The sequence below is a fragment of the Theropithecus gelada genome, chromosome 8 (assembly GCF_003255815.1).
Source record: "Theropithecus gelada isolate Dixy chromosome 8, Tgel_1.0, whole genome shotgun sequence".
NCBI lineage: Eukaryota > Metazoa > Chordata > Mammalia > Primates > Cercopithecidae > Theropithecus > Theropithecus gelada.
In genome coordinates, this window is record NC_037676.1 from 135,394,588 (window position 1) to 135,421,939 (window position 27,352).

General features: G+C 47.7%; 1 protein-coding gene across 1 annotated transcript in view; it reads left to right on the plus strand.

Annotated features, from left to right (window-relative positions):
• TG (thyroglobulin) overlaps positions 1–27,352 on the plus strand; it is a 275,204-nt gene that overhangs the window by 241,476 nt on the left and 6,376 nt on the right. Inside the window, exons 44-45 of the mRNA XM_025393976.1 lie at positions 9,160–9,341; positions 12,319–12,426. Of these exons, the coding sequence (XP_025249761.1) occupies positions 9,160–9,341; positions 12,319–12,426 (290 nt within the window). The remainder of the gene's footprint in view (positions 1–9,159; positions 9,342–12,318; positions 12,427–27,352) is intronic.

The window sequence follows — 27,352 nt, forward strand, 5'->3', positions numbered from 1 at the left end:
ACTGAGGCCTGAGCAATGGGGAGCCAGCGATGGGGATCGAGGTACAGAGCAAGTGCAAAGGCCCTGGGGCAGGAGTGGTCCTGGCTGTTTGGGGGTCACAGGGAGGTCAGTGCTAGGAGACCCAGTGGCCAGTGGAGGGACTGGGAAGAGAGGAAGTCAGAGGGATGAAGATGACCAGTTATGAGATCTTGCAGGCCATCAGAAAAGTGACTTTATTCTCTTTGCAGTGGGCAGTTACTGGAATGTTTCAAGCTAATAATAGAAGGTGATTATATTGATTCATTTGTTTAAAAAGGGACATTTCTGGCAGTTATATGGAAAATTGACTATGGAGATGTGACACAGGAAGTAGAGATCAGATTGGGCTCTGTTGTGGAAATCCAGGGGTTGAGCTAGTAACTTAAATTAGTTGCAGACATGGATGGTCACAGTTAGAAATGATCAGATTTGGGATGTATCTTGAGTTGGCAGCTGACTATATGAGTTGGGAGTTCAGTAGAGAGGTCAGGGCTATAGATACAGATTTGGAAGAAAACCAAGAAAATGCGATTATCACAAAAGCCAAGAAAAGAAAGCATTTCCAAAAGGAAGCAAAGGTCAAATGTCACAGAGTCAAGAGAGATGAGGGCAGAGATTCGACTCTTGTAGGTCATGGGAGACTTTGATGAGGGCCATTTCAGTGGAGTGACGGGAAGGAAAGGCTGATTGGAATAGGCTGGGGGAAGAGGGGAGGTGAGGACATGCTCACATTGCTTCCCAAACCCACCCTCTCTCCACTGAATGATGCTCTCCACTGGATGCAAACAGTCACCCACGATTTGCAGAGCACTTTGCTCATTCAGCAGCTGTCCCCACTGACTTCACCAAGCTCTGCTGCATGGCAGGAATTATGTCATGTCCATTTGGAATCCTTAGCTCCTGTCCAGCACTAGGTTAGTCTTCAATTCACGTCCCTCAAATGAACAAAGGAGTGTTGTGTCTCCATCTGACTCAGAGCTCTAGAGAAGTCTGGGGCATTTGTTTATTCATTCACTCATCCATTCACATAGTCTTGCAAGAAGCAGGTGAACTCTGGTAGGCTTCCTACTTTTCCAGTCGGGATTCTGCTCTGTGTCTCCTTCTTCCCAAATCTGTGATGTTACAACCATTTTTCAAAAGTTGGAGCATAATCAATGAGCAAAAATTGACTACAGGCTCTCTGTGTAAAAAGCTTTCCTCCCCTAAGCCCCTGCCAAGAGCAGCATCTCTGCTTCTGCCCCAGTGTGGTGGAGGAGATGTGTTGTGAACTAGGACAGCAGCAGGGGTGGACTGGAGGTGGGGGCAGGTGGCACTCAGGAGGAAGATTACAGGAACAGGTTACAGCAAAATATAGGGGAAGAGGGGAATGATTGTAGGAGCAATCAGGAAATACCTGCGTTTCATTCAGGTAATAGAAGGCTAGTCTTAGTCACTAAGGATAGGGAAATAGCGGGAGAAGAAGGTTCTAGAGGTGAGTAAGAACACATATGGATAACAAAGTTAAATTGTGCCGAGGTTGAGTTTGAGGGGTCTGAGAGATTTCCAGGTGATGTGAGGCATTTGGATATGAAGGTGTGAGGTTCAAGCTGAAGAGAGACTTGGGAATCATTAGCTTAATAGGTCATTCTTGAAGCAAGGAGAGGAAATGGCCCCACCCCACAAGCATTTGTGGACAGAAGGGGAGGAAAAGGGGACAGAAGTGGCAGCTGGGAGCCTCGGCTTTCAAGAGTAGACAGATACAGCAGAAGGGGGTTCCAGAAATTAGCCTGAGGCAGAGCCAACTAGGAGGAGGAGATGGAGAGGTGGGGGAATGGGGCATCTGCTGGTGGACCTCTGCAAGGCCAACAGTGACCTTGATGGAGGTTGGGGCAGCCAGACAGCCATATGGTAAAGAGGCTGTAGGACAGTTGGAGCCCACCATGTAGACATAGTTTTGGAGTGCACATCTGGCTGAGAGCACCTGGATGAAGCGGATGGAGGAGAACCTCCTGTTGGGGACCTCCAGGCAGGCACGTTAGCTCTAGGTGGGGGTGGGACTCATGATGAGCTGCACACTGAAGGTCCGAAAGAGCCAGGGGAAGGTTTGCCCAGCGAGGGGCTCCAGGGCTGTGGGCAGCAAAGGCTGAGCCTCAGAGAGAAGGAGGGCCCTCAGTCCAAGAGAAGGATGGGCCATTCCCTGAGGAGAGGGCAGTGTGGCCTGCAGAGTGCACTGGCCTTGGGGTTTGCAGCAGGAGACAGGGCCAGGGGGAAGCAGTGCTGAGGGGCCAGTCGGCTCCTTACTGAGGCCCTGCAGTGCCTGGGGCCAAGGCAGGGACACCTGGCCTGGCCTGCTCTGTGCTCCGTGCTCTCTGGCAGATCACATTTGCAAACCAGAATGGGGGAGCCCTTCTCCCAGGCCCTGCCTGAAGCAAAAAAGCAAAAGGTAGGGTGAGGCTCTCCCAGCCACCCAGCCCTCTGTTCTTTCTGGCTTCTCCCCTGCTCCTCTGCCCTCATCACTCCATTGACCCCGCGGACCTCACTGCACCCCCTCACCCAGCTGTCCGCATGTCTGAACCCCACCCTCTCCAGTCTAGACTCAACCATCCTCCACACTGCCTAACCCAGCTCCCCAGGGCACAACTGGGACCCTCACCAGCCAGCACCCCCCGCCCCGTCCCCTTTCCGGCTGCCTGCTCTATGCACTAATCTTGTTCCTTATGGCCCCAGGACAGTCCATATAACATAGATGTTCTGTCTCACAGAAGTAGAAGCCCCATGCAGGCAGAGAACAGCCCAGATGTTCACTGATGTGTCCCAAACGCCGGGAGCTGCTCCTGGCACACTCAGGCACGCCGAGGAGAGTTGTCCAAGGGACAGTAAGATGAACAACAAGGGCCTGCAGCCATGTGTTCTCATCATGTCTCTCAGACACCACGCGGCGTGAACATAAGGGCGTTTCTCACCTGTCTTGCTGATTTTCTTTTTAATCATTTACTAACTAGAGGGGAGAGATAAGTCATATTTATTGTCTCCCATGTGTCAGCCTCTTTATAATCATTAATGCATCTCATTCTAACATCAACCCCATTTTATTGACCCAAAATGAAGGCACAGACAGGCATATCCACTGAATACGTTTGTTCATTGGAGGTGAGTCATCTGACGCACAGAACAGAGCTAGATTTGAACCTGAGTCTCTCAAATGCCAAATTTCACATTCAATCCACTGGGCCCGGAGACATTCAGGTTGATGCTGAGGCCCTGCTCAGTCCCTCAGCATTTCCAAGGGGCTCTTCCTTTTCATTAGAATGTGTTCATGGCAGTCCTTCAAAAGCACACAGCAAGGACTGGCCAGTTCATGACAGCCCTTTGTGTAATTCCTGCCTGTAACAAATCTACGGTCTAAGGCAGACCCCGCCTGTAATTACAGCTCGTGGAAGTCAGCCCGTGCAGTCACACGGTGGTCCCTGCTCCCGCCTGCTGACTCTCTAATTAAACTGGCAATGGCATCTGTGCTCAGGGCCTTGCCAAGCATGAAGGAATGTGTGTCCCAGGTCTTGCTGAAAATGTGCCCCTTCACATTCCCTTGCAACCCAGTGGGGCTTGGGAATTTATCTCCCACTATTTGGGAGACAACTTTTGGATCGTCTCCAAAATATCGACCAGTCAGCAAGGCTGCACCCAATTAGTGTCTGAGATCCCCATAAAATGTGGAACTCTAATCTCAGTCTCGTGGGAGCATAAACTGGGCCCCATCCCTCCAGCTACCTGGCTGTGAAGCTGTTCCAGACCATTTTATGCAAGAGGGACTTCTTTTTGCAATGCCCAGGGGCTTGGTGTCCTAGCACTCCTAAAAGATCATCTTAGGAGTTTCCGCAGAACCCATGAAGGAGACTCCATCCTTGATTAGGGACACTCCTTTTTCTTTTCTTTTCTTTCTTTCTCTCTCTCTCTCTCTCTCTCTCTCTCTCTCTCTTTCTCTTTCTTTCTCTCTTTCTCTCTCTCTCTCTCTTTCTTTTTTGAGAGGGAGCCTCGCTCTGTTGCCCAGGCTGGAGTGCAAGCTCCACCTCCCGGGTTCATGCCATTCTCCTGCCTCAGCCTCCCGAGTAGCTGGGACTACAGGCGTGTGCCACCACATTTGGCTTTTTTTCTTTGTGTGTGTGTGTGTGTGTGTGTGCGTGTATTTTTATAGTAGAGATGGGGTTTCGCCGTGTTAGCCAGGATGGTCTTGATCTCCTGACCTCATGATCTGCCTGCCTCGGCCTCCCAAAGTGCTGGGATTACAGGTGTGAGCCACCGTGCCCGGCCCAGGGGCCACTCCTTTTTCTAGCAGGGGTTTGGAAAAGGGATTCCAAGTGTTTGGACTCAAGCCCAGTGGGGACAAAGCTCAGCTCAGGCCTCTCTACGACATGGGCTTTCCCTGACCTGTCTGAATTGGACTCAAGGCTGAGTCTACAAATATCTAACAACAATGACAATAGACACAGTGCTAAGCCCTTTATAGGTTTCATCTCATCTAACTTCATGACAGTTTTATGATGAGGGTAATTTGTTGTGCCCATTTTACAGATGAAGAAATAGACATAGAGCGACTATATGACTTTCCCAAGTTCATACAGCTACGAAGTCGCACAGTTAGCCTCCAAGACCAGACCTTTCCAACTCTGGGATTTGAAACCCAAGAGGTTTGACTTTAGCATCCTACTTTCAGCCTCTAACCTGTATTATCTCTACAGAGGTCATTCATTCAATGCATATTCACCTATGACATGCCTGCCACCATACTAAGCACTGGGGCTATGGACACACTGCCTGCCCCCTTTGCCATGTAGTACTCTGGAACAATAGGCAAATAAACTAACATCAGAGCATCTGGGTCCTGAGGGCCACGGGGGCCCCTGGTTTAGCCTGGGACAGGTTAATAATCATCATTCACATTTATTGACCATGTGCCAACTACTGTACTCAACCCTTTTAATGCATGTTTCATTGGAATCTGTTAATAATTCATGCAATAGACATTTTTCATTATCCACCTTGTATAAAGAAGGAAACTGAGCTACAGAGAGAGACAGCAATTTACTCGGGGTCCCAGAACTACAAGGCAGTTCTGTGCTTTCAACCATTATCTCTGGAGCTTGACCTTTCAACCATTATCTGTCTTGTTTCCTGGAGGAGGTAAGCCCTGAGCAAAACCTGAATGTTCTATTGTAATCTTATTGCTGGCTGTGAAGTTCCCAGGCCAACGGCATCAGCATCACCTGGGAACTTGTTAAAATGCACGTTCCTGGGCTCCACTCTGGACCTGCTGAGTCAGAATCTGTATTTTATCAAGATTTCAGTCTACTTTAATGCTCATGGGATTTAAAAGCATGCTTCTAGTTCAATAGCTGTTATCCAGGCAAACTAGGGAAAGGTGTTTAGGCAGGAGGAACAGCAGGCACAAAGGCTTAAAAGTAAGAGAGAACATTTGGTGTGGAGGAAACAGCACTCCTCACATGGCCTGGGCACTTTGGGAATATTTCAGCAGCCTAGTTCTCAGGAGTCACAGAAATTGAAGGCCCAGTGGCGCCTCGTCAGGGTGGCAAGGGCAAGGCACTCCTGGGTTTGTTGCCCACCTATATGGCTTACCCAGCTGTGTAAGACAGCACTTAGCCTCTCTGAGCCAGTTTCCTTGTCCACCCTCTCAGGATGCTTATGGGGGTGAATGAGGAGAGGGCGCACCACGGGCCCAGCACAGTATCTGACACACAATGGGTGCTTGGTGCGTGGCCCTTGTACTAATCTTGGCTACTCCCTTTGCCGACGTGACTCAGGCAGCATCATCCTCACCCCTTGGTGGTCTCCTCTAAGTTCCAGCAAATGACATTACACAGGGAGGAGACAGTTTATGAACTTGTTTTACTCCTCTGCAGCCCAGGAAGCATTGGTATCTTGGCGAGGGCTCTCACTATGACCCCCTCGTGTTATGTGTGAGAAAATGGTGCCCAGAGAGAGGAAGCCACTCCCTCGAGTTTGTACAGTGATTGCCACATAGCGGGTGCTGGGACTTGGAGGTCCTGGTGCCCAGACCTCAGCATAGCTCCCTAATGTTTAGACTTGAAGGCAGATTATGCCTCCCATGTAGCAAAGCAGCCTGGGAACAACTCACTTAAGTGCCACTGCACCCTTGTCCTTGTACCCTCCTGGGCTCCCAGAACTGAGTTCTCTCCACTTCCGCTCCAGCCCTGGGCATTAGACTTACCCAGTATCTGTGGTGGGGGTGTCATGGATTCCTTCTTTACACAGCATCTGTGAGCAGTACTTGGCCTTCGAATTTGGCACCTTCCGCCGGCCCCACCTACCTTTGCTCATCACCCAATCTCCTTGCTCACAGCCCAGAGCTGAGAAAACAGGCCGTAGCATTGAGACAGCCACTGGAATGAGCTAGTATATTTTCTTGCACAGTTTTTCAAATATTCATATTATTTGTATGAAGGAATGAGGATAGATATAAAAGCAAGAGAGCCTTCTTCCTTGAAGATAGATACACATAGCATTTTTAAAATGTTTTCTTCATTTAATAAAGCAGTTTGGGGCCCTGTGTTCATCCTTCAGTTTTCTAATTGAAACCAATGAATCCCATGATGGATACAAGTAGGTCTCCTTGATTAAGGGTATATGCCAGACTTTGAGCTAGGTGCTTCTAAACGTTATCTCTAATTCTCGAAACAATGCTGTGAAGTAATTTTACTTAACTCCATTTTCCCTGTGAGGATCCTGAGGATTAGAGAGGCTAAGTGACTTACCCAAAGTCACACAGCTGGGAAATGTAAGAGCTGGAACCCAAATTTGGGTTGCCAGCTCCAGGCCCTTGCTCCTTGCACTGAGTGTTCCTGGCTCTTCTTAGCCCGCACCCATGGACAACCAGACAGGACTAGGAGTAGGACCCTTAGCAGGTGACTGCTTTCTTCACTTCATCTTCACAGGAGACAAAAACAGGGCCCATATGAATGCACACAATGCATTCACATTTGGAAGATGTCTGGCTCAGAGAGAGGAAAAAATATATTTTCCAAGATCCCCCCAAATTTGGCAGTTAGCACTTGAACCCTAAGTTTTGACTCCAAACTCAATGCTCTTTTCACTGCTCTGGGCCAGGCACTTCATGGGCAAACCACTCATCCTTCCATGGGCTGAGGTCCCAGTGTCCACAGCTCTGATGTGGGGTCCTGCTTAAGTTATAGCTGGGGTAACGAGCCTGTCTCTTACCAGCAGTAAGACCTGGAGTTAAATCTTGCCTCACGTGTCCTGTCTGTGTGACCTTAAACAAGCTAGGTAGGTTCTCTCAGCCTCAGAATTATGGTTCGTAAAATGGGATAACATCATGCCCAATTCACCTTGTTATTTTGATGCTTCCTTGCAACATACATGTGAAATGTTTAGCACAAAATTTAGAAATAGCAGGAGGGGTGCCAGTGGGTTACTAATATCATTTATGTAATGAGATACTCCAGGCAGAAAAGGACAGAGAATATAATGCAGTTTTTTCCCTAAACTATTAGCAGGTTGTAGAGTCCACATAATGGGTTGTAGGTGAGTATTTTTTGAATAGACTAGACTAGGCTAGGATAGAATAGAATGGAAACTCTCAGATGCATTGTAGATGGTAATAGTATGGAGTGTGAACATTATTCATGAATGCTATTTTGGGGGTCATCCTGAAGGATCAGTTAGTCCACAGGGTGGTTCAGCCTGGCGTCTCATTCGGCCAGTCTGAGTGTAAGCCATCCCACCAGGAGGGACTGTTCCCACCCAGGAGGGGCTGTGCCCACCCAGGAGGGGCTGTGCTCACCCAGGAGAGGATGTACTTACCCAAGAGGGAATGTGCCCACTCAGGAGGGGATGTGCTCACCCAGGAGGTGATGTGCCCACCCAGGAGGGGCTGTGCTTACCCAGGAGGGATTGCTCACTGATGGAATTCTAATCACAGGTCCCGTGTGCTTGTAAATGTTTGGAGAAGCAATTTAAACACACCAGAGTGTGCTGATAAGCACATTTCACCGTTTACATAAAGTCCTCGAAATATGTAAACACATAGCACAAGACTGTGCTGGGGCCCAGGAGGCTGGGCCTCACACCTGGGGCTGCATCCCAGACTTTCCTCTGCCCATTGTCTTCAGAAAGGAGGAAACTGGGTCCTGGGGGAAGGCAGTGAATGGCTCCAGACTCCCACAGTGCCGACAGCAGCAATACCAAAACAAGGAATGAACAGAGAGAGAGGGGAATTTCAGAGAGAAATAGAGAGAGAAGGAAAGAGAAGGGGAGAGAAGGGGAGGGGAAGAGGAGGTGAAGGAAGGGAGAGAAAAGGGGAAGCACGAAGGAAGGAAAGAGAAAGACAGGGAAAGGAAAATAGAAAAAGTTGCTCCCGTCTGGACACACATCCCTGAGAGAGCTGCGTGCCTTCCCTGGCCATCCTATATAAAATAGCCCTGGCCCCAGCATTCCCTATCCTTCTCATACCGCCTTATAGTTCTTTGTAGCACCTGTTCCCTGATATACCATACATTTATTTGCTCATTTTCCACCTCTGCCCACTAGAACGTGAGCCCCAAGAGACAGGGAGCTTGATCGGCATGTTCGTGGCTGTTTCTCCAAGCCTGGGGCACTGCTGGCTCTGGTGAAGAGTGTGACTATCTGTATAAAGGTGTGCATGAAGCATTCATATGACGAGTGACTGAGTCCATGAATGAAACTGAATTTAGCTCTCCTAACATGACCAGACCACAGTTACTCACGAGTTGGCTGAGCAAGGAGCCCAGTAAAGCAAGTGAAACTCGGGTGTTTGACCTGTTGTCAGACTGCAACAATGGTTCACATTAACAGAGCACTTATTAAGTGCCAGGTACCATTTTAACTACTTGCCATAATCCTATGTGGTAGGCATTCCCATTTTCAGATGGGGAAGGCAGGCACAGAGGGAGATAGCCATTTGCTTCAGGACACACAGCTAGAAGAGGCAGAGCTGAGATTCACACTCAGACAGTCTGGCTTCTACTTGTGTTTAATGCCATGCTCCACTGCTTCCCAGAGAGAAAGTTCTAGAGCAACAGTTTGAGGGACACTGACTTGGACCTTTCAGAATCCAGCTGGGGAATTTCATATCTTTTTTCTTTTTTCTAGCAATTTGAGGAAAGTCAAGGCCGGACCAGTAGCAAAACAGCCTTTTACCAGGCACTGCAGAATTCCCTGGGCGGCGAGGACTCAGATGCCCGCGTCGAGGCTGCTGCTACATGGTATTACTCTCTGGAGCACTCCACGGACGACTACGCCTCCTTCTCCCGGGCACTGGAGAATGCCACCCGGTAAGCTAAGCTGCAGGAGGGTGCAGATTCCTACTGCTATGTTTTGGAGCGGACCTAGTTGATGTTCAGGTCATGAATGTGGCTTAGTGCTTGCGGTTTCCTCTGCATCATTCATTCAGCCTACAGCATGGGGAGCTTCCCTACTGAGGGGCAGCCCTGGGGGACATGTGGGATGGACCCTGCTGCCATGAAACCCCAGGTCAATGGGAGACATGAGCGGTGACTCTGGCTCTTCCTAGACCACGAGGGAGCTGTCAGAGGGCAGAGACGAAGCACTTGCGAGAGGTGCCTGGTGCACGCTCCACCTGATGCAGCTGCTCAGTGAGTGCCCAGGACAGCCTTCCACACTCCTGGCCTCGCGTTCACTGAGCCCAGTGCCCCCAGTCTTGGCTGTCCATCAAGCGCACATAGGGGCATTTAAAGGGTAGGTGACACACAGGGCCCATAGTGGGCAGCATTTTTCAAAGCTCCCTCAGCTGATTCCACCCTGCAGCCCAGGCTCACCTGGCACAAGGGAAGCAGAGGCCTGGAGGTGGGGAGGTTTTGTGGCTGATGCCACTCCCCGAACAGGAACAGCCCAAGCTCTGACAGCCCTGCTCCCTCTCTCTGGGGCCCGCTGTTTCTTGTATCCACTGCTTACATGCCTTTTCCCCATTCACGCTCAAGCTTCTCTCACTTGGGGATGGCTGCCCAAACCCCCACCCCGAGATGGCTAAAGACCGCGGCCCCCAGGCCCTCCTGTCCTCAGGGTCCCTCTCTTGCAGCATGCCCCCTGCCCCGGGGGTTGTCAGGACAGACCGCCTCCTTCTCCTAGTACTGCATTAGCTCACTGAGGCTGAGAACTTTTACAGAAGTGCACGGCAGATGCACAAGAAATGATGTTTGAATAGAAATAAGGAAATAACCAGGGCTCCAGTCCTTTCTTCCTTCTGAGCTCCCTAGGATGAGACCACAGTGGGGACTCCAGCTCTCAGGTCACCTTTGAGTCCCCTCACAGGCGATGAGTCTTGGTTTCCCGAGGGCTCCCTGCTCCCATTGGGAAGAATGGGTGGGATGCAAGTGCTTTCAGCATTCTGTGCCTCCTTTTCTCTCTCCTTCCGGGAGGCCCACACTGACCATTTGCTTGTTGTGCCTGGGAACAGAGCCAGTGTCAAGGCTCAGCATCCTTTGCTGAACTGGAGCCTGTTGGGAAGGGATGGGCTGGAAGGTGTTGGAGACCCACTGCCCTGCTTGGTCTCTCCACTCAGGAGCCTGAGGTTTCCAATTGGAGGGTCACTGGCTCAGAATAAAACTGTGCCACCCACTTGCATCTTGGGGACTAAAAGGCTTTAATTTTCCCTCTAGTGGAGATCTCCACTTTAGATGAAATAGCTAGCAGCTATTTTGGGAGGCCTTGCCCTGGGCTGGACCATAAGAACTCACAGATGTCCAGTCCCTGGCCCTGAGAGGCTTATAATCAAGTCAGGACTGGGCTAGATCGCATTGCAGAGAGAGCTCACGGCTAGGTTCTTGCCTTAATTTTGCCTTATCTGACCTTAAGGACAACCTGCGTGCTGGGGTGAGAGCTGAGCCTGAGAGAAGGCAGCATCACCAAGGGAAGCCCCACTCGGAAGACGAACTCCAGCTCAACCTTAGCTCAGGTCCTCCTCTCTGGCACAGACTCAGGCCCTGGCCCTGTCTCCTTGGCAGTTTACTGGGCAGTGTCCCGCCCCAGGCCTGCCAGCGCATGATGCTTCCCATAGGTTTGATCCTGTCCCTGTCCTGCTTACAATGCCTCAAGGTGCACGGGAGGAATCTCAGTTGGCTTCATCTGCCCCCAAGATGCCCACAGTGCCCCACCCAACTACAGAGCCTCACCTGGGAAGACTCTAGCACCCAGCAGATGCACCAAAGGTTTTTATCCCAATGACCAGGAAAGGAAGACGGGCACCCCTTTTGCTGAGGGACTCCCATGGGTGTTATTAAACTTGGTCATTACAAAACCTCTTCCAGGTAGGGACCCTTGGCCCCACTTCTCAGCTGGGATGACAGAGATTCAAGGAGATAAAAGAACTACTGAGTATCTCACCTTTACTCCATAAAGGAGATGGAATTGAAAACCTGGTGGCCCAGGGTCACCGAGGTCTATCTGACTCTTGCCTGGTGGGAGCCGCCTCTCTAAACACACAGCCTGTGCGTCAGCACACGCAGGGCCCCACTCTTGTAAGCCGCTGCTTCTGAAATTGATTTGTGCTACCTTCAAAGGTGAAGCAAGTACATAACTTAGGGAGGTTTCTGAGCCTCCTCATCTGGACATTTTGGACTGGATCTTTCTTTCTTGTGGGGTTCCCCTTTCTACTGCAGGATGTTCAGCAGCATCCTGACCCCCACACACTAGATGCCAGTACAACCCTTTCCATTCCCAGCTGTGACAACCAGGAATGTCTCCAGGCATTGCCAAAGGGTTCTCTAGGGGAGGCAGAGATGGAGGTGGCAAAATCCCGCCTGCTGAGAGCCACTGGGCTGAGCTAAGGGTATCACATGCCTGAGCTATCTTTGGGGGCTCTGACTTCTTTTAAAATGCACAATGATTTTATGTTCCATTCCACAGTATATTGCATTTAACTCCGCTGTATATTACACTTATGTTACTATAAAATGTTTTGTTTCCACATCTTTAAGTGAAATTGGTGTCCTAGGAAGACGTTTATTTCACGGGATTTTTGACGCCTAAAATACATCAGCATGGGCACCAGTTTTTAAGCCCATGACCTACCAGAGGACACTGTGTACCCACCATACCCTGGCTCTCCCATCAGTGTGGCAGTGGAGCCACTTGGAGAGCACTGCTGGGGAATGGGAAGAAGGTGTTCTTGTAGGCCTGGGCAGGGGGGTTTTGGGGGCCAAGGGGACACCTTGCTGGGAGAAGCCCTTTCCAGGCACCATTGCCCACAGAGCCAAGTTTAACCAGACTCCCCCCATGTTCTCCTTTCACCAGGGACTACTTTATCATCTGCCCTATAATCGACATGGCCAGTGCCTGGGCAAAGAGGGCACGAGGAAACGTCTTCATGTACCATGCTCCCGAAAGCTATGGCCGTGGCAGGTAAGATGCTGCAGGGACGCAGAGAAAGGAAGGTAAAACTGAAAGACAAGTCCCAGTTCAATGACATGGGACACACCACCTAACCTCTCTAAGCCTCAGTTTCCTCGTCTGAGAAATAGAAATAATTGTAGCAGCCACTTCATCTCACTGTCTTGTTGGTGGGGAAAGTTAAAACAAGTGATGTGAAAGGCTTTGCAAATGATGATGACACACTTTGGAATTGCAATGTTAGTTGTTAATTGATGAATTTGACTGGAGAGAGAAGGCTTTTTCATTTACTCTATATATTTATTCCTCTAGAAACTGAGCACTAGCTTAAGACAAATGGCTTTCCAAAGTATAAAAAAGCTTTTTTTTTTCAACCAAAGGAAAGTTGTATTCGGGCTTGATTTATATATCATTCTTACTTCCAGAATAGGTTCCAGCTCCCTTAGAATAAAACATCAGGTGCAATGAAGTCATCAAAATGAGAGAGAAATAAGGTACAAGCGAAAGAAAACCAACCATGAAGGAAGGGCCAAGCAATGAGCTTAGAATTTAGCCTTGAGTTTCCCAGAAGCCGAGGAAAAGATTTTAAAAAGAAGAAGTAAAGAAAGATTTGGGTTTCGTAACTCCAGTAGCTGAACAAAGGAAGCAGAGAGACTAAGTGACAGGGATGCACGTGATCTCGGCTTCGGAGTGAAAGAACAATGCAAAGAGGGTAGCTGGGGACTTGGATGACCGGCGCTTTGAAGGGAGGACTGTGGGGCTATCTGTTCTACTGCCCCATGAGCTTACAGTCCTGAGCCATTCATCCATGTGGGGAAACCCCAGAACCCTTCCCACTGAGGCAGTGACTTCGTGCATTAAACCACATCAGATCACACTGAGGTGCCTTTGGCAAGACAATCTACTCCTCTAGGGGGAGGAAAGTAGTGGTGTCCTTGTGCTCAGCCTCCCATAAGCATTCACAGGTAACAGATCATCAGGACCACATGTCTCCAAAAGATGCCAGACGATTATTGTTTTATTTTATATACGAATGGGAGCAAAGCCTGCCATCTGGGGTCAAGAACATTCATTGCTCACATCCATGGTCTATTTTTTTTTTTTTTTTTTTTTTTTTTTTTTTTTTTGAGATGGAGTCTCGCTCTGTCGCCCAGTCTAGAGTGCAGTGGTGCAATCTTGGCTCACTGCAAGCTCCGCCTCCCAGGTTCATGCCATTCTCTTGCCTCAGCCTCCTGAGTAGCTGGGACCACAGGTGCCCGCCACCACACCTGGCTAATTTTTGTGTGTGTGTATTTTTAGTAGAGATGGGGTTTCACCGTGTTAGCTGGGATGGTCTCCATCTCCTGACCTCGTGATCCACCTGCGTAGGCCTCCCAAAGTGCCGGGATTACAGATGTGAGCCACCGTGCCCTGCCCCCTGGTCTGTTTTATGGGCAACAGGGAGCTGGGTGAAAGGACTGCAGCTTTAGAGGTGGGGGTCCAGCCATACCACCTACCTGCTGTGCCATCATAGGTAGTTTTCTTTGTCTCTCTGATCTTCAATATCCTTACCTACAAAATAAGGCTAATAATTTTTCCTCTTAGAGTTGGCATTAACAGTGTCTGGAATATAAGTTATCCAACCCATAACAGGGCTTTACCCTGTGTTACTTAGCAAGGCAAGGGAATTCTTATAAACACGCATCATTTATCTTTATAATTAGCAACGCCCCTAGAGTAGGCTGAATAATGGCCACCTGAAGATTGACTCCTTCCCATGTCCTTCTTTCACCAGGGACTACTTTATTACCTGCCCTGTAATGGATGTGGCCAGTGATTTGGCCACCTTCCTCCCATTCCCCAGTAATCCTTACTCTCCAAGTGGCCTCACTGCCACTAGAGGAAAGAAAGGACATTCTCATTTCTCCTAAGCACTCATTAGTTACCTGCTTTCCCCAAACAGTCTCTTTTTTTTTTTTTTTTTTTTTTTTGATGGGGTCTCCCTCTGTTGCCCAGGCTGGAATGCAGTGGCACAATCTTAGCTCACTGCAACCTCCACCTCCCAGATTCAAGCAATTCTCCCACCTCGGCCTCCCAGTAGCTGGGATTACAGGCACACACCATGACTCCCGGCTAATTTTTGTATTTTTAGTAGAGATAGTGTTTCACCATGTTGGCCAGGCTGGTCTCGAATTCTTGACCTCAAGTAATTGACCCACCTCGACTTCTCAGAGTGCTGGGATTATAGGCATGAGCCACTGCACCTGGCCCAGACTCTTGCATTTTTAAAGCACTCCACAATAAAAGTTCAGAGCCCAATTCTGCAGAGTTGAAATGGTCACCTCGATTTTACAGAGGAAGTGTGTCTCAGTCTATTCGAGCTGCCATAGTAAAATACCTTAGCTGCATAGTGGCCCCCAAAAGATCTCAGGAACCAATCCCTGGAACCTGGAATATTACCTTATAAGGAAACAGAACCTGGGCAGATGTGATTTAGTTAAGGATGTTGGCATGGGGAGATAATCCTGGATTACCCTGGGAGGGCCCTGAATGCAATCATAAGCATCCTTATAGGTGACAGCCAGAGGGAGAAGTGCTGTCTACAGAAGAGAGAGGCAATGTGACCACAGAGTCAGAGACTGGAGTGATGTGGCCACAGGGAAGGAATGCCAGTAGCAGCCAGAAACTGGGAGAGCACGGGGAGGGAGGGTGGCCCTGTTGTCACCTTGGTTTTGGCTCAGTCAAACTGGTGTTGGGCTTCTGGCCTTCAGAACTATGAGAGAAAAAAAAGTTTTGATGGTTTTGAACCAGTAAGTTTATGGTGATTTGCTACAGCAGCTGCAGGAAACTCATGCAGTCCCCAAGGCGTTCTCGTTTCCCCGGAGCACCCATCATTCACCTGCTTTCTCCAAACAGATTCTTCCGTTTTTATAACACACCACAAAAAAATGTCCAGAATCCTTGTGAGCTCTGCAGAGTTGAAATGATTACCTCTGTTTTACAGGTATGAAGTGTGTCTTAGTCTATTCAGCCTGCCATAATAAATATATCTTAGCCGGGATAATTTATAAACAGCATAAACTTATTGCTCACAGTTCTGGAGACTGGAAGTCCAAGATCAAGGCATGGGAAGATTTGGTGTCTAGTCGGGGGCTCGCTGTCTGCTTCACAGGTGGTGCCTTCTTTCTGCATTCTCTCATGGCAAAAGGAACAAACATGTTCCCTAAGGTCTCCTTTATGAGAGCGCTAACTCCATCCATAAGGCTCCACCCCCATGACCTAGTTACTCCCCAAAGGCCCTGTCTCTTAATACGAACACACTGGGGATTCCATTTCAGCCTATGAATTCTGGAGGGACGTAAATATTCAGAGCATAGCCGAGTCTGAGGTTCAAGGAGTTCAACACAATTCCCTCGAGGACAAGCAGCTGGTTAGTTAGAGAGCAGCAACCCACCCGCGGCTTCTCTGAGCCTCAGAACTCTTTCCACTCCAACACGCAGTCGCTTTGCTTAGAACTATAATTTCAGCCTGACCTACAGATTCAAGCAACTGCCTCCAGGTTGTAAGAAGAAAAATAAGTGGCAGGCCAGGATTCCAGGAAGGAGGCATTGAGGGAGAGAAGGAATGATGACGAGAGCCATGTGGTTTGGGTGGAGATGAAGGTCCCCTCCTAATCCAGTGGTCTATGGCCACCCATGGCGAGGGAGGCCCAGCATGGGAAATGGTTTCTAGAATCAGCCTTGGCAGGGACCTCCTCGCCGGGGCTCTCAAGAATCTACCCTCAATCCGACTCTTTTGTCTGATTCTCTGCCTTCCTCACATGTAAGGCAGAGATTACAGTGAAAGGTGTAACTCTCCCACAGCAAGTTCATTAAAAGCCTTACAAATATGCACATACTGTTGGACCCCAGAATTTACAGTGGCAAAAAATAAGAAATGAGTCTTCTACATGAGGGTGAAAACAATAAAAGCAAAACAAAATGAAAGCATTCATATCATTGCTGTCTGAATCAATAGTGCTTGGATCCTACCCGGATCACTTTCATAGGCTGCTGTAACAAAGTGCCACCAAAACTGGGCAGCTTAGAGCAATAGAAATGTATTGTCTCAAGTTCTGGAAGCCACAAGGATGAATTCAAGGTGTCAACAGAAGCACCTCTGTAGGCACTAGGGAAGGATGCGATCCGGCCTCTCTTTTAGCCCCTGGTGGCCTAAGGCAATTCTTGGCTCATATATGTCTGTGTTCTTCGTCTGGTATTTCTTCACATCGTCTTCCTTCGTGTATGTCAGCCTCTGGACCCAAGGTCCCCACCATCCATATTGGTTAGGGCCAACACTAATGACCTCAGTTTTACTTGATGACCTCTATAAAGATCCTATCTCTAAATAAGGTCCCATTCTGGGGTACTGGGGGTAAAGACCGCAACATATCTTTTTGAGGGAGACACAGTTCAATCCATAACATTGCCTTTCTCTAAAATAACTGAGTCTGCCAAGCAGGCTTTTGAGTGGCAATGGTCCAAAGTGGTCTATTTTGGACCTGGGATTGGGGTGGTCCTCAGAGGAGCAATCCTAACAGAGTAGAATCACAACCTCAGTCTCCCACAGGCAGTGTGGGTTTCTCTGTTACTGAGTAATGTCCTCATGTTCCTAGAGACAGGGCTCCACTGCACTGACCCCGGGAACCTCCCATGAAACCAAGCCATGTTCATGCAGAGACCCTCATAACTGCCTCCCATGGCTCCATGGCTCTCCACACCTCAGAGCCCAGTGACCCTCCTGACACAGATGAGGACTTAGCAGGTTCTCAGGAAATCATACTGAAGGATAGATGGTCAGGAATGAGACCTTTCTACTTTAGTTTTTAGGCTCCATGGGGCTCAGTTTTGCCACCTGTGAAGTGGGAGTAGGGAGGCCGGAGAGGTCTAAAGCACTGATTCTTCACTGGGTTCTAGGGAGCCTGGATCCTGAGCCTCTGTGAGGAGGGGGCAGGTCTGAGCCTCCCAGCCCCTTTCTTCTTATGTCACAGACTGAGCTTTGAGTAACATTTCAAGGTTATTCAATTTAGAAAGTATGAAAAACTACTGGATCCAGTCACCTAAAGGCATCGTTTAGTTCTCAGTTCTATCACTTTTGGAGGAAAGAGACACACAGATCCACTGAAACATTTTATAGCAGCAGTATTCCTATTCTTGTGGAGGCAGAATAATGCCCTGGTCAAAAGCAGAGATGCTGGCATCTACTATTTTGGTAAAAAACATATCCTTGAGTCTTATCAGCTCAGTGACCTAAGGCAAGTCATGTAACCTCTTTGGTGACTCAATTTCTTCATGTGGCAAATGGGTATAATAATAGGACCCATCTCAAAGGTTGTGACAATCGTTAATTTTACGTAAAACAGAGACAGGCAAATAGTGCTAAGAATATTCTGTTCTTCTTGGCCATCAGAATGCATTCTTGACAACCCCCTGTGTAGATGTCTCCTCTCTCCATCACCATCACATATGGTGCCATCTATGTAGTAGTTAATTGCATCAATGAATGACTCACAGAAACTAACTCATTTGATTTTTGGCAAGTTTATCTTATTGTCCCAAAAAGACATCTCTCTTTCTCTCTCTCTCTGCCCTGGCACTGTCACATCTCTCATTTTATTTCTGGCTCAAATCTACATACTTAAAATATACGTGTGTTACATTTTCAGCCATCTGTCTCATACCTCCATTTCTGTTAGCATATATTAGCTTTCCTGGCAACAGCTAGTGAAAAAAATACAATGAATTATTGCTTTCTTATAGACTATTGTAAACTGATCACAGAATAGTGTGATTTTCTTACTGTGCACCTGGATTATAGATGAGATTTTCATTCCTGAAATTGAGGGCAAACTTCTATGGGGAAAGAATAGGTATAACAGATGGAGGGGAGACAGGGAAATCAAAATCTCTAGTGTGAGGAGAAGGTTCCAGTTTCAGATTCAGATTCAAAGAATCAAAGAATATAGAAGATGAGACCGTCTAGCTCCTTTATTTTACTTGTAAAGAAACAAAAGCCCAGGGATGTGAGCAGATTATTTCCCTGTCCCTGAGCCAGTGAGTGGCAGTCTGGACCCATGTCCTGTTCCCTGCCCTCTCTCCAGCTTTCTTTCAATTGCTCCCACTTTATCCTAAATCTTATTGAGTGCCTACAATGGCCAAGTCCACATACCAGCTGTGTGGCCTTGGGCGAGTCACTTAACCTCTCTGAGCTTCCATGTAGCCTCACCTATATCTGGAGAGAGTAACAGGTCCTGTTCCATAGGGCTATGGGAGAATTTGGGGACACCGCCTGCATGGTGTTTAGCCCAGAGCTGGCATCTGGATTGTGTGTCTGAATGTGTCTGCGTGTGAGTGTATGCATGTATGTGTGTCTGTGTGTACAATACCTGGCAGCTTTGATTTCCAAGGTTGCTGATGAGAGAAAAAACTCACCAGCTTTCTCCTGTTCATCTCTGCTCACTGGCGAAGCTTTGAGCCAGTTTCTCCCATGGTCTGTCCCTGGAGCCCTCTGTTTGAGGGAGTGGGGTTGCCAGTGAGGCCTGTAATCCAGGGCTTCTCAACTTGGGCACTGTTGATATTTGAGGCCAGATAACCCTTTGTTGTGGGAGGCTGTGCTGTGCATTGAAGGATGTTTAGAAGCACCCCTGGCTTCTACCCACCTGATACCAGCAGCCCCAGTCCCTCTAAGCTGTGCCAACCACAAATGCCTCCAGACATTGTCAGATGTTCCCTGGGGACACAATCCTTGCTGGTCGAGAACTACTGCTGGAATCTATTAGAACTGAAGTTATTACTAACAGTACCTGAAAGGAAACAGCAGCCCCTTTCCCACACACTGCCCCCGAATCAATGCAGGATGGCCCTGGCCAAGATGCTGTCCCTGGCCCCATGGAACCCCCTCAAGCAGATGGAGTGTGCCAGAGAAACGGGGGTGGCTTCAGTGATTCTTTGTAACAAAGCTGACCTAGAGGCCGGCAGGCCTCCAGTTTCACATGCAGAGGGGCTCTGGCCTGCTGTCTCTCCCAGGTCTGAGGGCCTGGGCATTCTCTCTGATGCCTCCTGCGTTCTCTCTAATGCCTCCTGTCACTTGCCCAGGTACCTCTCAAGGTGCCACCTGCTTATTCTGCTGGGACCCTTCCCTCCCTGCCCATCTCTGGTATTTCCATCTCTTTGACTCACCGGTGATGTCCTCTCTAAACAGCCCCTTTCAAAGGACACGCTGGCCTTTAAAGGTCCAGGTATCATTCCCAGAAAGAGCCCCATCTGTGTCCTCTGCTGCTCATGAGCAATGGACTCAGACCCTGTGGCCAGGTTTGGGGACTGCACTCCCAGCCCTGGTCTGTGCTCTGGGCCCCAGCAAGTGTAGAAGAGAGCACCGGTTTGTTCTCTGCTGTTTCCTGTCTTTCGAGGGCTCTGCCACTTTCTGTGTGCCTCTTTAAGCATTGGTTTCCTCATCTATGCAGTGGAGCTAGTAATAGAACTTATGCTTACTATGAAGTGTGTCAGGACTAAGGAAGACAAGGCACACAAACAGCCTCGCCTATGGGCCTAACTGCCTGGCAGAGAGTGAACACTGATTAGGTAAGCATTACTAATGCTGCTTCATGTATTATGCTGGAAGAATCCAAATTGAAATCAACAGGTCCTTGGAAGAAAGCAGCCACAACTGAAGTGGTTTCTGGTACCAGATATTGCATGAGGAGCTGTAGCCACTTCAGAGAGGATGTGGAAGCCTCTCATCTTAAGATGCCTGGGGGCTGGGCCAACTGTGGAGTTCATGGTTTCCATGGAAATTCATCATAAGGCTGAGTGTGTGCTATGGCACTTGAATTGTGTGCTGGGTCTTTCTTCTGAAGGCCTTGGCCTCCAGGGTGCTGGGATGTCATTCCTACATCCCGGTGGTGTGGAAGATGTTTCAATAAGACCACATTTGACTTTTCTTTGAACGGAAGAGTATGGCTCTTGGGATTAAACATCTACTCACGCTTCTTAGAGAATGTTAGACTGGTCTTTCATTTTGGCAGAGGCAACCCAATCTAGTGAAACAGCACATCCTTTGAGAGTAAATCAACTAGAGTTCTAATCCCATATCTACCGTTTATTAGCTGTTTGCATTTAAACAAATCCCTTTACCTCAATTTCCTCACCTATAAAATAGGTAGAGCTATATGTACTTCATAGTATGAATATTCAAGATCATGTACATTAAACATCTGGCTCATTGCAGATGTTCAATGTTAGGGAGCTAGGGTTATTTTCCTTTTAGGAAAACTAAGTCTCTGAGAGAGAAAAACAAAACATTCAAAACGACTAAAGAGGCAATAATGTTCCTCCTTGATAAGTTGTCCCAACCCTGGAAAACAAAGCTGTAAATTCTAGACTCAAGGCATTTTGTGCACCACTACACTTGCATTCTAGACACTACTGCGCATTCCAGAGGCTTTTAACATTCCAGATTCAAAATATTATCTTTCTAGTTGACTGTCTTGGTGAGTTTGTTGGAATTCACAAACCAAAGAAAATGTGAAGTGGATAGATTATTGAACTGAATCCATCAGCCTGGCTAACATCCTGTGGGATTATTTCCCAGTGTAGATGAAAATAATCATTTTCTGAAACCGATCACTCCAACTCCTTGACATAATAGGGTCTGCACTATATATCTTCTTCAACATTGATTTGACAGAGATTTACCTAACGCCGTCTATGCTGCAGATCCCCTTCCAGGTCCTAGAAATGAGAAAGCTGCAAGGCAGAGAAGAGCTGCCTCTTGGGACAAAGACTGCAGTTGCGGGTGGCGCTGATGGGTATCTAGGAATAGTGTGTAAAGAATAGACAATACACACATCAATATGCAGCATATGTTCAGACAACAACACTAGGAAGGAGATCCACTAGGGTGCCGTGGTCAGTAATAAGAAAAGAACCTTGTGTAAAGGTGACATTTGAGCCGAGAACCGAGAAATGAGGTGGTGTGTGATCCTCACATAGAAGTGAGAAATCCCAAAAGAAAGATCATCAAAGGCCAAGGCCCTAAGGTGGGAAAGGGCTTGGCATATTTGAGGATAAAGAAGAAGACCAGGGAACTGGAGCATTACTAATGCTGCTTCGTGTATTATGCTGGAAGAATCCAAATTGGAGATCAAGAGGTCCTTGGAAAAAAGCAACCACAACTGAAGTGGTTTCTGGTACCAAACATTGCATGAGGAGCTGTAGCCACTTCAGAGAGGATGTGGAAGCCTCTCATCTTAAGATGCCTGGGGGCCGGGCCAGCTGTGGAGTTCATAGTTTCCATGGAAATTCATCATGAGGCTGAGTGTGTGCTAGGACGCTTAAATTGTGGCACTTGAATTGGAGCCTGTTGAAGAAGAGGAGAGTGGTTGAAGGTGCAGAGGGAAAAAAAAAATGGGTCTTGTAGTTCACATAGGAGTTTTTAAGCTGTGGCTAGCAGAGAGATAGTATTTTATCTGAGTGTGATGAGAAGGCATTGCAGATTTTTAAAAAAGCATATATAATGCACAATGGTCTTTTCATTCATATCCAGAATGGCTCACTGAAACATCAATTATCTTTTTTAAAAATAATAGAATGTACAGTATCAACCCTGTTATCTAATGTGATGGTCAGTTAGTCAGAAAAGTCGATTAAAAAGAGAACTCGTGAAAAATGCATAAGATAGGTGTGATGCCTTAAATATTTTATTTTAACTTTAAACACATAAATCTGCATCCCCTGGCCATTCTTTTGGTGCAGGATCAGAGGGTTAAGTTGGAAAATGCTGTTTGGAGTTCTGCCTTTGGACTTCTTGCAAAACCATAAACGTAGTGCATGATCTATTATTTCCAGTCTGGGATCCATGAAAGTGGAGTATCTGTATGGTATTCAGTAAATTCAATTAAATATAAAATCACAATGACAAATACAATGACTTAAACAGTTGGGTCTTGGTAAGCACACAACACAGTTAGTGAGAATGCATGTTTGGGGCCTGGAAAATTCATTTTTTTCTGGGCAACAGTTATCATACTTTATGGAGGGAATAAAATGTTCAGGTTAATCTAGCAAGTTAGTTGAAAGCTTTGACTCTACTGTGAAACAATATATCATACCGCTCTGCTGAGCTTTAGGAAGTTAGGGGGCTACTGCAAATATCTCCTTTGGGGCCTGGGGTAGGACTACACTATTTAGTGTGCCTTAGGGAGCTTATTTTTAAGGGATTGCGTAGCAAATTCTCTTGTAAAACACAAGCCATTTGTAAAGCAAAGAATTACTTCCTGATTAATTCACATGCAGAATCTGAACTTTTGCATATTAGATTTGCCCAAAGAGAGGCACACTTATAAGCGTCTAGTTGTAAGTTACTTAACACTTCGTCAGCTTCTCAAAAAAAAAAAAAAAAAAAAAAAATTCCTGGGAAGCAAAGGGACTTTCATTCCTCCCTGTTCCCTAATTTCCTTTGGAGGAAGCTATCGAGAGATGCTGGCTGGGGATAAAAAAGGGAGTATATTTTATGGGGATGAGGTCAACAGACTTCCTGCAGGCAGACAGAACAGGAGGGACTGAAATCCCTGCAAGCACAGGCTCTCAAATCAGTCCATTCAGTTGGGCAGTAATGCCCATCCGTGCTGTGCCATCTCCAGCACAAGCCTCTTCACACCATTATCAGCAGAACGGCTTCTGCCATGCAAAACAGTGTCTTATTTCTGTCAAGGGAGATCCTTCCTCACACCCTCACCTCATCATAAGGGGAACCCAGGCTCAGCCCACCTCCCCAGCTGAATCCACTGCCAGGTGCATCTCTTTGGATGGATGTACCTCCATCATTCTGTTTCCTGATAAACCCAAACTTTCATGGACTGTGGCTCCTGATCCTGGAAGCCGAGCTCAAGTCAGGAACTTGCACCATGGATCATCTCTGAAATGAGGCTTTTGGCTCGCTAGGATGCAGGCTTAGCCTCCCTGCAGGTCCTCAGCAGCACCAGCAGGATTAATGATGAGCAGTATGGCAGACAGGTAAGCTTGGGGACGCTATGTGAAAAGGTTCTGTCTTTTCTGGACAGTTGCAGTGACCCTAGGATTTCTCAGTTCTAGTTTTTCTTCCCACACACCTCTAGTAATCCTTCCAAAAGAAATGCAACTTACAACTCATTTGCTGAGAAACCTCCAGGGTTCCCAGCCCCTTTAAAACATGACCATCAATTCTTCTGGTCTAGGCTGTCACAGCTTTCAAAGAATGAGAGCCCAGTGGACCTTAGCAAGCATGCAGTTTAGTGGTTTTCAGACTTTGGATTTTTCTGGACTAGAAAAAGTTCCAATTGCACTTCTCAGCAGGACCTGTGAGGCCAGCGCCTTGAGGACTGTTTTCTGCCACCTGCACCAGCCCCCACCTGCCCTGGCTCACCTTGTGCTCAGCCACACCCCTTGTCATTCCTTGCTCCATACAGAGCACAGATCCTGCTCCATGACGGCACAAGCGCTGAGTTGCTACCCACATGCCCTTCCTCACCTTGTCCATTCACTAACCCTACTCATCTGTCCAAGCACAAGTCCACCGCAGCTTCCTCTCTCTCACTTTCCATAAACTCTTCTGCATTTTCTTGCCTGGAATAAATGATATTTCATTTCTCTCTCTTCTTATGGTACTTGGTAAGTAATTCTGTCACTTGACAGATACCTACCTTTCTATTGTACAACATACAACATTTTATTTTTGAAAAGCAGTGGTTGGTCACACTTTCCTGTTAGAATGTGAGCTCCTCAACAGAATGTCCACCTTTTGAGCCTCAGCATCCATCCAGAGGACACTGCACAGTAGGCATTCGGCAACTGTGGGCCAAGTAGGGTCTTAGTCCCGACACCCCTTTTCTAATTTGCCACTGTCCTCACTGGATGGCATTCAAATCCTGAAACTGAAACACAAAAGCATGCGCGCACACACACACACACACACACACACACACACACAGAGTCGTCCGCCGAGCTCTGTGGCTGGTCAGTTCTTTCCACAGTCTGGTTAAATGTAACTTTATCAACTTCAGCCACCTTAACTCTTCCTTGGATGGCAGCTTACAGTTTTTAAAGGGAATTACACCCACTGGATCTATGAGCATCCAGTAATACCATGTGGGTGGATGAATGGAGATGATTGACCCATTTTACTGATAGGAAAACCAAGGCTCAGAGATTCAGCAGTGGAAGTGGGACTTGAACAGAGCTTGCCCAGCTTGGGCAGGTAGCTTTCCCAGGCCCAAAATCTGCTTCTCGGAGGTGACAAGGAGAAGATTCAGATCTGCCCTGGGCATGGGATGAGCAGCTGTCAGATGAGGGGCAAGTTCCACTGCAATGTGATTACCAAAAACAGCAGAAGACAAGTGACAGCTAAATGCTTCCAGGCTGACCATATACTGACACAGCTGCCACGGGTTTGGGCCTATGATTTATCCGTGATCAGACACAGCACAGAGCAAAGAAGCCACATAAGCACACATGAACTGCCTACCCCTAGGCTGCAAGCACCAGGGACACTCAGTTGAGTCTCTCCTTTTACCTTGTTAGACCCTGGCATGTTCTTCCGGGTCTTCCTCTGCTGCTGCTGCTGAATCCAAATCCCCTTTTCTTCCTCCAGAGGGTCCCAGAATCCCCAACCGGTGCCCAGATTCGCCGAGGACTTGGTCCTCGGATCCCAGATTCCCTCTTCAGAGGCTCCACTGTTTGTGCCTCCTCCAGATGTCCCTTAAACTGCTCAAAATAACTCCTGCATCCTGATAAAGATCAGCTCTGCTAGGGAAAAACAAAGCAGAAATCCTCATACACAACAGGCTCTTAAATTAAACAGATGGGATGGGCTGGAATGCCAGACCTTCCCCCCAAAGCAGTGCTCTGTGGCCTTTCTAAGGTGGCAGACAGTAGTGGCCTGGAGCCGGCTCATGCAAGCTCATGAGAGCCAGTGGTACACATTGCTTCCCAGCGTCGTGCTCAATGACATCATTTTGAAATTGGCTAAGGTGGGAGTATTTACACTGTAAAAATTGGCGAATATCACACATAAGATTTCCTTTCCCCCAGAGAGTCGATTATTAAACGTTTTTCTTTTTTTGAAACAGAGTATCACTTTGTCACCCAGGCTGGAGTGCAGTGGTACGATCAATCAACTGTGGCTCACTGCAGCCTCGACCTCCTGGGCTCAAGTGATCCTCCTGCCTCAGACCCCCAAGCAGCTGGGACTATAGGCACACGGCACCACATCCAGCTAATTTTTGTATTTTTTGTAAAGATGGGATGTTGTCATGTTGCCCAGGCTGGTCTTGAACTCCTGAGCTCAAGCAATCCACCTGCCTTGGCCTCTCAAAGTCCTGGGATTATAGCCATAAAGCCATCACGCCCAGCTGATTATTAAATATTTATCAGCACATGACTTTCTTGAGAATGTGATGGAGGATATGAAACATTTCTCAAGAAAGATGCACCCATACACTTCACGGCATTTTATGTGTAATTTTAGGGAACTTGTGGATCTCCAAAACCCTACAATGGGACCTCCCCAGGCTCCCACAAGTTAAAGACTCCCACTCTTAAGCTTTCAGATGTCTCTCTCAGTTAATCAAAAAGGAAATGAGTATATGAGCCAGAAACTGGGTCAGAGAGATTAAAAATATTTTATTGCTAAACCTCATTCAGGATAAGCATAATTGTGTCACCATTTTACAGAGGAGGACACTGAGACCCAGTGACATTAGACAGCTTGTCCCAGATTGCACACTAGTCAGTGACTGAGCTGGGGTTTCAACAGAGCACTCTGGCCTTGAAAGTTTATTTCTGTTCACTAGAACCCTTGGAATGCAGCTTCCTCTGGAGGAAACAGTAGATCAGGCTATTGTGGTAGCAGTTATGCCCTGTCAAAATGTCCAAGTCCTAAACCCTGAAACCTGTGAATATGTTACCTTCCATGGCAAAGGAACTTTGCAGGTGTGATTAAGGTTCAAGACTTTGAGATGGGAGCTTATCCTGGTAGGCTCGATTTAATCACACGAGTACTCTAAGCAGAGGAGTGTTCCAAAGACATGCAGCATAAGAAGGACTCGGCCGCTCTGAGATGGAGAAGGGCGGTTCTGATGGACAGCCTCTAGTGACTGGGGATGGCCCTCAGTTTGTAGCCAGCAGGAAAACGGAGGCCTGGGTCCTCTACCTCAAGGAACTGAATCCTGCCACAAACCTGAATGGTCAAGAGAAGTATTCTCCCCAGAACTTTCAGAAGGAACGCAGCCCGTGCACCCTTTGAATTTAGTCCACTAGGACCCATCCTGGATTTCTGAACTCCAGATGGTGTCAGATAGTAATTTGTGTTGTTTTAAGCCACTGAGTCTGTGGTAATTTCTTAAGGCAGCAATAGAGGACTAAATACAGCCAGTTTTCCAGAAGGGCCTCCTGAGCAACAGGCTGTTGAACCTTTCATTCCACAGTGAGGAGAAGGACTAAGCCCCAATGGGGAGAAAATCGGCCAGCCATCACTGGAGGAAGAAAGAGGAGGGGGGCCCCTGTTAACCCTGGGCCTCCTGGCTTCTCTGTGGCCACCGCAGAGGAAGTGTGGTGATTGAGAAACAAGACAGCTTCAGTAAGACCAGCAACGAGGCCATGAGAAAACCCACACAAGACGCAAAGGGACAGCAGACCGTGAAATCTGCAGACGGAGGCTTCAGTCCTGGCGTCACCACTAAACAGTTACGGGGCCTTGGCAAGAAAATGGCCTCTTTGAGCCCAAGCTTCCTCCACCGTTGAAAGGAGTAATAAAACCTATTCACAGGGTGGGTGAGATAATAAGGGTGAATGCCATTTGTAAACTACCAATTTTGGGTTTATGTGAGAGATTATTTCTATTGTCATTGTAATGACAACTTCTCTCTGCCTGGCATTTTTTGTTTTGT